At 45.3% G+C, this 13,362-nt stretch overlaps 1 protein-coding gene across 1 annotated transcript; it reads right to left on the bottom strand.

The window, feature by feature from the left end:
• Positions 1–213: 213 nt before the first annotated feature.
• RTP1 (receptor transporter protein 1) lies at positions 214–5,375 on the bottom strand. The gene is made up of 4 exons (XM_077879525.1): positions 5,125–5,375; positions 4,203–4,527; positions 2,456–2,653; positions 214–749 (listed from the first exon to the last, which is right to left on the bottom strand). Exons 2-4 carry the CDS (start codon positions 4,286–4,288, stop codon positions 230–232), a joined length of 804 nt encoding a protein of 267 aa, XP_077735651.1. The 5' UTR covers positions 4,289–4,527; positions 5,125–5,375; the 3' UTR covers positions 214–229.
• Between the last annotated feature and the right edge of the window lie 7,987 nt (positions 5,376–13,362).

Here is a 13,362-nt window from a genome sequence, read left to right as displayed (position 1 = left end):
GACCTTCGGGGCCCTGGCTTTCACTGGCAAGACCAACGATCCAAGCCAAACCCTTAATTTTACAGACGGTAAAGATGGGTGTTTTGTCCAGGATCCCCACGTTGTCAGTGGCGGCACCCGCACTAGAATTTAACCCCACTCCCAACCCAGGTCCCTCATGTCCCCCTCCTCCCAGCTGCGCCCCCCCCCCCGCCCCAGGCCGTGGGCCCCAAGAGTTCCCGCGGGGCTCTCAGACGGCGCTGCGGAAGGAGAACTGCAGGTAGATGATCAGCAGCAAGACCGTGGCCCAGAACAAGCACCAGGGGATGGAGCAGAAGTTGCAGCCAGAGCCGGCCTCGGCCTGCGGCTTGGCGGGGCTGGGCGCCCGGGAGAAGGTGTAGGTGGAGGCCTCCTCTTCCAGCAGCTTCTCGCTGGGCTTCCAGTGCACGATGCCCTCCTGGCAGGCCTCGCAGAACTCGCCGCGGTGGCGCCGCGTGTCCTGGCGGCCGGCCACGTGGATGCGGTACTGGCCGCCGCGCTCCCCGTAGCACTGCTCGCGCAGGCTGGTGATGAGGTTGTCCACCAGGCCCTCGATGTTCTCCTCCAGCATGCTCGACTCGTCCAGCCGCGCCGTGCCGCACTCGTAGCACAGCTGCTTGAACACGCGCATGCGCACCGAGCCCGCCCGCTGCGCGCGGTCCAGGTACATGTGGAAGAGGATGACCACGTGCGGCGACTGCCAGGTGTGCCAGCACCAGGAGCAGTGGAACCTGCGGGAGGGGCGGAGGCAAGAGGAAGGGACCGGGTGGAGATGGTGCAAACAGCCTCGGAAAGGCGGGGTGCTTACGGGCGTCCTGAGCGCTCCCGGGGCGCCTGGCCGCCGTGCGCCTTAGCACCAAGCCGGCGCGTCAAGGTGCACCTGGCACCCACCTCACCTGGGCTCTGCAGAGGCCTCAGCTTCCTCCATCCCAGTGCCCTCAGGCCTCGCCTTCAGGGCTTTGGCTCTGGGCATATTTCCCCATCTGCAAAATGTTCGCGGGGCACTAAATGAGTCCTTCCTGCTCAGACCTCCTTGAGGTCTCACAGCGCAGTTGGCCCGAACATTTGGGAAATGCGCCATCCATCCACACATCTTTCCTGCTAACGCTGACTGTGAGCAGGATAGACCCAAATCAGGAGAAAAAAATGACACTGTTAGTACTTCTCAGCCTCCAAATCAGTGCCCGACTTGATGCTTCCCAAGGCCTAGAATTGGAGGCAGTCTCTGGCCAGAGTGGATTACTAAGGTCAGCGGGAGACCATGTGTCACCTACGTGACTGGAGATGCCACAAGCCTTCCAGGTCTCCAAGAAGCTCGTGGGCCCTGCCAGCAAATGTCCAGCTCTTGGTACCCCTCCCATCAACCAGGTTAGGGGCTTCATGTCCTCATTCTCTTCTCTTCTACTTACATCCTTTGAGGACTATTTTCCCTCTCTGAGATTGGACTATAAAACTTGCATTGGGGAATGTCAGAACTGGAGAGACCTTGGAAGTCACCTAATGAATGTTTTCTTTTACTCTCAGACACAGAGAATGAGAAAATGATCCATGTACACACAGCTAGAGTCAGAGCCAGTACCCAGCACATACCAGGTGCCCAACAGATGTTTCCTGAATGGAATGGATCAAGCCAGTGCGGGAAGGAAGGCCTTGCTTCTGATCCCCACACTGCACCACAGAGCCTCCCCATCTCCTGTCCCAAAGGGAAGTCTTTACATAACAGGCCCACGGACAAGAATGCTGGAAAATCATCTCAGATATTGTACATCCGAATCACTGAGAGACAGGCTGAAATGCAGGTTCTGATTCTGTAGGTCTAGAATGGGGCTGGAGGTTCTGCATCTTTCACAAGTTCTAGGTGATGCCGATGCTGCTGGTCCATGACCCACAAGGCAAGGACCTAGACCAACCCCTCCTTTTGCAAATGGGATAAGTGAGGTTCAAGAAGGAAACTGAATTGCTCAAGCTCTATGGCACTAATAGTAGAGCCAGTTTCTAGCACACCTCATGTGTTTAGTACTTTATGTTAAGTCAGGCTGAATTAAATAGATTGACATTGAACTATCCCAGGACCAGATCACAGAATTCAACCCCCATTGATCTTAAGTGCCCCACCTTCTCTTGGTTTTCAACCATTTTAAGTTGTTAAAATCTGAAAAGATGTAAAATGTCAGAGTTTACAACTAATAAATATATCCCACCTCTTTGTCAGAAGCAGAAACTAAGATTCAGAGAGGGAAAGTTACCCAGGAGTTCAGCGGAAGAACTGGAATCAAACTCAGGTGTCCCATCTCCCAGGTAAGGACTCTTTCTCTGCCTCCCAGGCTACGCCAGCCCAGCAATGAGACTGACCCTAAGCACCTGGGTTCTCCATACTTCTTTTCTTGGAAGGTGCCCCAGAGCTGCCTGCAGGGCCCCTTCTTACTGGGCTACTCACCTGCCAGAGGCATGCAATTCCAGGTACTGCTTCCAGCCAGGGGCCAGGACATTGTGTTTGAGGTTGGGATCTATGATGAGGTCCCAGCTGTCGGCCGGCTTGGCCTCCTCCATCTTCTCATAGAAGACTTTCTTCCATTCACCTGTTGTCACGCTTTTACACATGGTCTCGTCAGTGGCGAGGGAGGGCAAGCTCCACCTGAGCGAGAATACAGGGAGAGAGGGCAGGTGCAGGGTAGGGCAGCGCAGTCTCCACGGTCTAAAAATCCTCATCGACAGGACAAGGAGGAAGCAGGACCCAGCTCCCTCCTTTGTCCGCAGTGGAACCTGTTTCCACAGCAACCAGGCAGGGCGCCAAGAGACAGAGTGCGGGGAGGAGGGAGTCTCCAAAGGGGTGTTTCGGGGCCCTGAACCGAGGCTGTGGAGGCAGGGTTTGTGGCTAAGTGACCTGAGACAGGTGGGGGGCTTGAAAAAAGCCTGAGCTTCAGACCATCTCACTCTGGCCTGCGAAGGGCGCACAGAAGGAGGACCCAGGAGCTGGCTCAGCTTCACCTTGCTGCCCCTGGAGGCATCTTCAGCATCTGGCTGCTATGGTAACCATGATGCCTTAGGGAGCCAAAGAGGCATAAGGGATGGGAAGATGTGGACCTGTTAATAGATGCAGCAATAATAATAAACTCTCTGCACTCCCACTGATTTGTGACTGGCACTGTGCCATTCACAAAAACTATTGGAAGTCTTTTGACCCATGATTGTTATTGTCTCTGTACAGATCGGGAGACTGGTACTCATCTAGCTTATAAATGGCAGAGCTCGTATCTAAATCCAAGCTATTGAGTCCATACTAATTCATTAAGTCATTCATATCAAATATACCCATGTGCCAGGCTCTATGCCAGGTGGTTGTAACTGGATATGTACCCAATAACCAGAATGCAACGGGATCTGTGCTTTGACAACCTTGTCGGAACAGCCACCTGTGCACAAGGTGGGAGCCATTGCATCAGCCTGGCAGGAGCAGAAAAGAGGATTTTCAACTTGATTACAGAAGAGGAGGGCAATATCCATGGGGAAAACAGACTTTATTCTAGATGCCTCTTCTGCTACTTTTTAATAAATTATTTTTCCTTTATGAAAGTCATACAGGTTTGGGGTTCCTGGGTGGCTCAGTGGGTTAAGCATCTGCCTTCAGCTCAGGCCATGATCACAGGGTCAGGGATGAAGGACCCTGCTCCACGGGAAGTTTGCTTCTCCCTCTCCCTCTGCTCCTCCTCCTCACTCATGTTCTCTCTCGCTATCTTCCTCAAATAAACAAATCTTCCAAAAAAAAAAAAAAAGAAAGAAAGAAAGAAAGAAAGCTATACGTGTTTATTTAGAAAAATTGGAAAATAGAAATAAAATAGAGCAAAAGTAATACTCTTCCTAATACCCATGCTCAAAATAATTACCAGTACTATGATATATGCACCCTGACTGCCACTAATCTGTACATGTGTATTGTGTATACACACATATACATATATAATATACATACACACATACATACCCCACTGTAATCTGCTTTTAAATTGTTAAAATATATAATTAATATTTTTTAGGAAAATAATATTATTCCATCTTATAGGCTGCCTATATTCTTTGATCTGGTTGGGCATAATTTATTTAACTAATCTTCTACTTTGGGGTACTATAGGTTTTTTTCAGTCTTTTATAATTTCACTCTTGCCACCTATTTGTATAAAACTTACTGATGAAGCTCATGGTCCTGCATTCTAGGTATCAGAGATGATGCCTCCTGCATTTGGTAAACACATCTCCTGACTATGCTCTCCATAGGAGCTTAGGGCGGCTAGAAGAATCTGAGCAGGCTCTTCAGTGTGACTTATGAATCAGATAAGCCTGCAGATCCTGAAATGTACAGATGAAAAAGCAAGCCTAAATCTCCCATCTGGTGCTGGAGACCATCTTCCAAGTGCTCCTTCTGCTTCTGCATGAATGCTTGATGCCTTGAAGTACTTCATTTTAGCCTCAGTTTATTTGATTGACAATGGGATAATGAGGAAGCAGCAATATCTGTAGTGATAAAAGCAAGGGCTCTGAAATCACTTGCTTGGGTTTTGTTCTTATGCGCTTTTGTAATTCTCTTATATTCTCATAAGTAGCTATTCTAATATATTTAATGTGTATCATTTCATTCTGGCAAAATAAGTGTTGATATTTTATGTAAATATATTTTTGATTTGCGTAGAAACAGCAATCATTATATACCACTTACTCTAGGTATCAGGCATTATCCTAAGTGCTTTATACATATTAATTTATTTCATCCTAATAACAACCTCTGTAGGTACCTAACAGCAGCAGCAGCTCCATTTTGCAAATATGTAAGCTAAAGCAGAGAGGTTAGATAACTTGCCCAAAATTCAACAGCTAATAATTAGTAGAACTGGGATTTGAGTCCATATGACAGTCTCCAAAGCCCCAACTTTGATCAGCTTTGCCTAGCATGGAATCTAGAACAAAATATTTGCCAAATAAATGTCTTTCTACCTTCTCATCTCTCGATATGGCCATTCCAGACTCTGAGAAATGACATTCACATCCTTCCACCAAAGCTTCTGTGGCCCTACTGAGGCCCCAACCCCAGGAAGAGAAGTGAGTAGTACTGACCTGCCAGGCTCCGTTACTATTGCAGGTGCCACTCTGCTGCTGAACTTAATGGAGCAGCAGTGCCCACAGATCCCTGATGCTCAGTGTCAATATTTTAAAGCTGGAAGAGAAATTCATCTTGAGGGGCACCTGGGTGGCTCAGTGCTTGAGCATCTGCCTTCAGCTCAGGTCATGATCCCGGGTCCAGGGATGGAGTCCCACATCGGGGCTCCCCAAAGGGAGCCTGCTTCTCTGTCTGCTGGTGTCTCTACTTCTCTCTCTGTGTCTCTAATGAATAAATAAATAAAATCTTCCATCAAAAAAAGATATTCATCTTGAAATCATACCAAAGAAGATATAGTGCAAAAAGCTATCTCTGCGCATGCCACTCCTGTGAAGCTATGATCATTTGATGACAGGTACCCAGGTTTGGTGGAAAGAGCGCAGAACTGAAAGTCAAGATATAGAAATATATATCCAAGTTTTGCTACTGGATGGCTTTGTTTCCTTGGACAAGTCACATCTCTTGGCCTCAGTTTGTGCTTTTATTCAGTGGAGCATTAGAGTAGATGGCAACACTAAGGTCCCCTGCGACTATAGCCATTTGTGGTTCCAAAGACATTTATAGCTAGAAATCTGAATCCTGGGGCACTTGGGGGCTCAGTCAGTTATCTATCTGCCTTCCACTCAGGTAATTATCTCCAGTCCAGGGATCAAGCCCCCATCAGGCTCCCCCTTCCCTGCCGCCACTCCCCTTGCTTGTGTGCTCGCTCTCTCTCTCAAATAAATAATAAAATCTTAAAAAAAAAAGAAGAAGACATCTGAATCCTTGGAAGGAGAAGAGGTAAGATAGAGGTCATTGGTTGGAGGAGGGAAGCTCTTAATGAGGCATTTTGGGTAGTGTCTGGAGTCAGGGTCTGTTTCCTTAGGGGCCACTACATAGCTGAAGAATGCTGGAGAGCTGTCACTGCACTAGTTTTGTACTGGACACAGTAAGAAGGGCAGAAATTAAATCAGAGCCACTGAATGTTAACACAGGAAATGATTTTTAAATTCATTAAACTTCTTATCCTTCAAGTCTGTATTCTTGCCTCTGATTTAAGGCATCAATACTCAGAGAAGTAAACGGATTTAACCAGTCTTGGAGGCATATTGGGAGCTATCTCAGAAGGTATGTGAAGCTGAGAAAAGCTTATAAACCTTGCCCCGGAACCAAAGCATATACCCAATACCAGGAATGAATTCTCCAGAAGTATTTTGTAGGTGTTGCTACAATAAACATCATGATGAAAAACAAGAACACAGAAGGTAAGAATCACCCGAGTTGTGTGTGTGTGTGTGTGCATGTGCCCATGTGTGTATGTAACCAGCTGATGCAATCCCCATTGGCACAAATTAAGTTTAATTTAGAACTTGAGCTTGCTATGAAGAGGCCAGTATAATATATCCTTCTGTATCGCAGAATGCTTTCTCTAATAAAATAATGTTTCTGTTGAGACCAATAACCCTATGGTCTTTACCAAATGACCTCACTGGGAGGTCTTCCTGGGCACTGCCACCAGAAGCTACATTTTTTAGTTTCCAGGAGCAATGCCCCTGCTCCAGGAGCCAGAGAAGCCCCACCAGAAGCGAGATGGCTTTCACACCAGGTAGAAGGCCAAGGGGCCTTATCTGCATGCCCTTGGGGGACAGGTGCAGAAGGCCCAAGAGCATGAACACTGCAGCCCAGAACTGGCCAAGTCTGCACCAGAGTGAGCTCATGGGTCATAGTGACCCACACTTCCTCTTACATGGCAGCCACCCATGCCTGGCTAGTCTTAGGGCTTTGGCATCCATAGACTTTTCAGTTTAGGGGAAACCTTTACTATTTTCTGCAGATTCTTTGCCATTCTTTGACTGAACTGCATTTCAGACAGCTGGGACCCGTGCTTATGAAAGCAATCGGCATCTGGTATGATGCGGTGCCACACATATATCCACATCTTAGTTGTAAATATGATATTCAGTACATATCTACATACAGAAACTCTCCAAAACTACAGGAGAGAAATAGTGTTAGCAAGAACTGTGTAGAAAGAATGGGAACAAAAAAGAGAAATGTGAGAGAAAAAAAAAAAGATAAATGTTAGATCTTCATTCTGTCACTGACTTGCTACGTGACTTGGCCTCTCTGGTCTTAGATTTCTATGTCCCTAAAACTGATAGAATTGTACCACATGTCTGGGCTTCTTCTCTGCCCCAACAATTTACGAGCCCCCAATTAATGACACACCGTATCTCTGGTAAAGATTTCCCTCTCCAAAACCCCCCTAGAGCCTCAGAAACATATGCAAGGAGCCCATAATTTTTCCTTACTAAAGATTTTTGAAATAAATTAAGACTGATTATTATCTAGAATCCTTCTCAAATTTTTAAATGACCAGAGCTCTAAAATAACCACCTCCTGGTCCAGACAGCTCTAGGTTATATCTCTGCCAGGCAATGTGTCTTCCAAGTTTTTTCTGACTCCAAGTAAACCCAGCAGGGCCTACAAAAGAAAGATGCATAAATGTGGAAATCCACCCCTGTGTTCACACTTTAAGGCCACCCCACTGGGTTAATGGCTTAGTGTGGCACTCAAGGTCCCCCGTGATCTGGTCTCAATCTTACTCACCAAGCCTGGTTCCCACTACCTTACCCTTTCTCAAACCACCTGACTGATGCCTCTCTTCACTCAGAACAGGCTCTGAAACCCCACCTCTTCCTTTGTTCTTGATGCCTCTTCCACCTAAAATGCCTTACTCCTGTCTTCACAGGGCACCATTTCACTCAGCCTGGTGTGCTTACTCACCTATGCTGGGGCCCAGGCACGGAGTCTCTAGGTTCTCTATAGCCACCCACATTTCCATGCCACAGCATTTATAAGGACTGCTAGCATTTGCTGGGCACTTACCATAGGCCAAGCAGGCACCCTATTAAAGGCTTCCATTTTATCCTCACATCAGCCCTATAAGGTAGGCTTTTGTTTCACTGCCTTTGGTGGGTGAGTCAAATATTCCTTTGAAATGATTTAACAACTTGCCGGGGGTCACTTAGCCAGCAGGTAGTAAAGGAGGGATTTGAACCTGAGCAGTCTGATGGCCTTGCCTGCTCTTTCAACCACTATGTTATATAATAGTAAATGTTGAATAACTGTTAGTCCTTCTGATACCACCTCTGAGTTGAAATGATCTATATCATCTAGATCAACTGTGAGTCCTAAAGAAAGAATCTTCTCTCCAACCTTGTCTGCATTTACAGCTTCTGCTTGAATTCCTCCTCCTGCAGTCAACTGACTACTTCCTAACCCGCTTGATTTTGACAAAGCAATGTCTTTCATTAAACTCTTTGTTTCAGTGAGGTGAGAGCCATTTGTTTCCTGTTTCATCCATACAGTGACCTTAGGTTTGCCTTCTGGGTCCATATTAAATAAATGCTACACCCCACCCCACACTTCATGACACTCTTTGGATACTTAAAGGCAGCAGCTATTACAATCCTCGGAGCTTTCCCAACCTCATCTCAAGGCACAAGCCTCAGAAATGGCTTTATGACTAACTTCCATTAAACACAGGATGCTAAAGTTATAGGGTCTCCAGGGAACACCTCCATATCTGTAGCTTCCTGCCATCTTCGAGGTATTAATTCATGAAAACATCTCTGGGGAAAGGCCTCTTGGGCTTCCCTTCCACTCCATTCTATCCCTTCTATGCTTTATCCCAAGTCCTTAAAAGACCTTTACTTTGAGAAATTGGCACTTCTTTATTCACAATACTCCGGGGCTTGAAGACCTGCACAGACTTTAAAGTACAGCTGACCTCTGAACAACACAGGTTCGAACTGTGTAGGTCCACTTACGTCCAAATTTTTTAAAGATTTGTTTGAGGGATGCCTGGGTGGCTCAGTGGTTGAACGTCTGCCTTCAGCTCAGGGAGTGATCCCGGGGTCCCAGGATGGAGTCCCTCATCGGGTTCCCTGCAGAGAGCTTGCTTCTCCCTCTCCCTATGTTTCTGCCTCCCTCTGTGTCTCTCACAATGAATAAATAGAATCTTTTTAAAAATTAAAGATTTATTTATTTGAGAGAGAGAGAAAGTGTGCACACATAGGGTGGGAGGGGAAAGGCAGAGGGAGAAGGAGAGAGAATCTTGAGCAGACACCCCAGTAAGCAGGGAGCCTGATGCAGGTCTTGATCTCAGGACCCTGTGACCTGAGCTGAAATCAAGAGATTAACTGACTGGGCCATCCAGGCGCCCCACAAATTTTTTTGATAAATATAAGTATGCATTTTCTCTTCCTTGTGATTTTCTTATAACATTTTCTCTTCTCTAGTTTACTTTCTCATAAGAATACAGTATATAAAACACATAACATACAAAATATGTGTTAACTGACTATGTTATCAGTAATGCTTCTGGCCAATGGTAGTCTATCAGTAGCTAAGTTCTGAAGGAGTCAAAAGTTATATATGAATTTTTGACTGGGCAGGGGATCAGCACCCTGAGCCCCCCTACTGTCCAAGGGTGAACTGTACTTCCTAATGACTCCCTTTGTCTACATTCTTGCTGCCCTATACCTCACATCTACCTATCAAATCTGGTCTCTCCCAGGCCCAGTTCAAAGCTACCTGCACCCCTGGAGAGACTTCCCAGATCCTCCTCTGAGGATAATGTCTCCCTTCTTAATCTTTTTCTTGATCCCTCTTTATTTTGGTCATTATTACTTTGTACCTTGTATGAAAAACAAATCCATGTTTGACCCTCTGTCTCATTCGTCACTATGGCTAGAGAATGGAGTGTATTGAGGGGATGGTTCTAAAATGTCTCCCCCTTTTTTTTTTAAGTAGGCCCCATACCCAATGTGGGGCTTGAACTCAAGAGACCAAGACCTGAGCTGAGATCAAGAGTCAGACACTTAATCAACTGAGCCACCAGGTGCTCCTAAAACAACCATAATAGGTACATCCCCAGATATGACTCTAGACCTCCCACCCCAGATTCTCCCGCTTTCTGTGGATGCTCCCATCTCTCAGCTGAAGATATTAAAAATGTTGATGGCTCACTGGGAATTGTCCTTCACAGTAGACTCCCCAATGCCAATGACTGCCTGATTCAAGGATCCAAAGTCTTGCCCTCCTTGCTTGATTTGTGACAACTCTGAAAGGCTATCTCAGTTCCCGAGCTCCCCTTAGGATCAGCTGAGTCTCATTTGCAACCACATGGTATAACAGTATCTTGTCTATCCAATCTCGCCTTCCTCACCTCCCAACAGGGTTAACTTCCAAGAGCACTTCCCAGTAAACTCTGCCTGCAGCTCTCCCATCTCTGAGCCTGTTTCCAGGAAACTCAATCTGAGGCACCCTTAGACTCAACACAGAGTCACTGCTGCCCCACACCTGGTGCATCCTGCCTTCTTTAACAAGCCTCAACAGGTGAGCATGAATCCAAGGGAATCTGATGTAAAACATCAAGTAAATGCTGCCAAGAAAGGAGCTGCAGGAAGAGCTTTCCCCCAAAAGGCTCCAGGACAAAGAGGACCTAGAATTTCAGAACCCAACAGTCCCTCCATAACAGGAGATAGAGAACAAGGGGGAAGAGATTTAAAGATGTCCACCATGTCATCCTCAGCAGGGGCTACATAAACTGAGAAGGGTAAGGGGAAAGAGGGAGAGTAAGATGCAGAGGGAGGAAGGGAAAGCAGAGGGGAAGAAAGAGGAGAGAGTATGGATCAGTGAAGGACTGAAGAGAGAGACAAGGGAGCCACAAGAAGAAAGCAAGAGTTGGAGAGAAAAGAAGGAAAGCACATTCTTCTAAAGCATGATTCTGATTCCTATAGTAACTTCTTTTAAATGTATGCTCTTGGGATGCCTGGGTGGCTCAGTGGTTAAGCATTTGCCTTTGGCTCGGGTTGTGATCCTGGGGTCCTGGGTTCGAGTCCCACATCGGGCTCCCACCACAGGGAGACTGCTTCTTCCTCTGCCTGTCTCTGCCTCTCTCTGTGTCTCTCATGAATAAATAAGTAAATAAAATCTTTTTAAAAAATAAATTTATGCTCTTTTTACATCTTTAGAATATTACTGTGATTTTTCTGTGGCTTTTTTTATAGATTCCATCAGGATTGGGCTTATATTTTCCTTTGACTTAATTTGGTTTGTTTTCCTCATTGCTTAAATTTGAAAGAAATCCATGAAGGTTCAATGTCTTCCATCAGGCAGGTGGCATGGATTCCCACCATTCAGATCATACCATGGATGGAGGTGATTACCCTATAGACATGCATCAGGGGGTGACTCACCCAGACTAAGAAGGACTCTTTCATTTCTTCCACTGCCTGCTTGGGAAGAGGAGACGAATTTGGATCACCTTATAATCATTCATTAAACAGAGCCACAGTAAAAAGATGCACCGTTAAGAAAGGCATTGAAAGTTAATGTCTATTTTCATTGACATCTTTCTGAGAGGTGCCAGATGGGGAATTATTTTGTGACACAAAACAAACTCACCACCATTCACTTCCCACTATCATAACAGCTATTTCTCTAAAACCTTTTTCTTTTTTTTTCTCACAAACCACACGGAAACCCATCCCTTGCTGGCTTTCTTAAGTACCTCCCTCCAAAACCTGTTGACTTGCTAATTCTCCCTATCCTTTACTCAAGCAAGGTGTAGGAGGGAGGAGTAGGGCAGAGCTGTCTCAGGAAACCAAGCCCAGGAGTGCACTGCCTCTAGGCTTTGATTTTCTGTCTGGCTGATTTTATATCTTGTACCAGGAAAAAACAGCACAAACTCTTCCACTATTTTCCTCCTCCCCACCTCCTCCCCATTCCCTCAGAGAATTGCTGTGGTCATGGATGTGGTAACTTAGAGATGGCAAGTTTGTGTGGCCTGGAGAGAGGAATTGGATATAGGAGTGTCAAACCTGCTCTCTGGCATCATTATGACTCACTTCACTGTCGTTTCAGAGGTCAAAGTGAAAAGTTTGTCATTTTAAGTCCTTCACATCTCTCTCCATTGGATATTTCCCAGACACTGGCAAATGGTGAATCACCATCCTTAATTCTCAGTGCTATGGCAGTTGTGTCCTTTGTGTGTTATTGGCACATTTTGGTAGGTAGTAGGGGGATGTCATATCAGGGATGGGTAGACTGATGCTATCTTAGATAGCAATATTTTAGGAGGTGTAGTTTGAAATGAGAAACAACAGAGTGGCCAATGGTTAAGACCAGGGTGGCCAAAACACAATGGTTAAGAGCATGCACCTTAGAATCAGAGACAAGGCTGAAATCAAGGTTCTACTGCTTATTAGGAGTATAACTTTGGAGAGGTTTGTATCCTCCAAAGCCTTGTTTCCTCATTTGGCTGATTTGGGGTGGGGACAAGAGGAATAAGTGTTCCTGCTTCACAAGGTACTGGTAAGGATGAATGACATTAATACAGTAGGCACTTGAATGATGCAAGGGATAGAGGCACTAATGTCTGCATGGTCAAAAATTTGCATATAATTTTGACTCCCCTAAAACTTAACTACTAATAGCCTACTGTTGATTGGAAGTCTTGCCAATAACTTAAACATGTCAATTAACACATATTTGGTATGTTACATGTACTATACACTGTGTCCTGACAATAAAGTAAGGTAGAGAAAAGAAAATATTAAGAAAATCATAAGGAAGAGAAAATATATTTACAATACTGTGCTCTATTTATCAAAAACAAAAATTCTGCCTGTAAGTGGACCCACACAGTTCAAACCCATGTCACTTAAGGGTCCACTGTATATGGAAGTTCTACATTTACTTTTAAAACCTTGAGCTGACAGAGGAGTCCAAGATGGCAGAGAAGTAGGAGATCTTAGTTTTGTCTGGTCCTAGGAATTCAGCTAGATAGCTATCAAATCATTCTGAATACTTGCGAACTCAACAGAAGCTCTAAGAAAATAGTCGCAATTCTACAAATAGAAAAGTGACCACTTTCTGCAAGAACAACAATACAGAAAAACTCATCTCGAAAAAAGAGAAAAAGAGGCAGTACTGACTGCCACGAACCTAATCAGTATGGATATAAATAAAATGTCAGAACTAGAGCTCAGAATAACAATTATGAAGACACTAGCTGGGCTTGAAAAAAGAACAGAAGACACTAGAGAATCCCTTTTAGGAGAAATAAAAAAAACTAAAATCTAATCAAGTCAAAATAAAAAAAGGCTATTAATGAGATTCAATAGAAAATGGAGGTTCTAATTGCA

The sequence above is a fragment of the Canis aureus genome, chromosome 31 (genome assembly GCF_053574225.1).
Source record: "Canis aureus isolate CA01 chromosome 31, VMU_Caureus_v.1.0, whole genome shotgun sequence".
Classification (NCBI taxonomy): Eukaryota; Metazoa; Chordata; class Mammalia; order Carnivora; family Canidae; genus Canis; species Canis aureus.
Note: the sequence above shows the minus strand (reverse complement) of the source record. Positions and strands in the feature narration are given on the sequence as shown.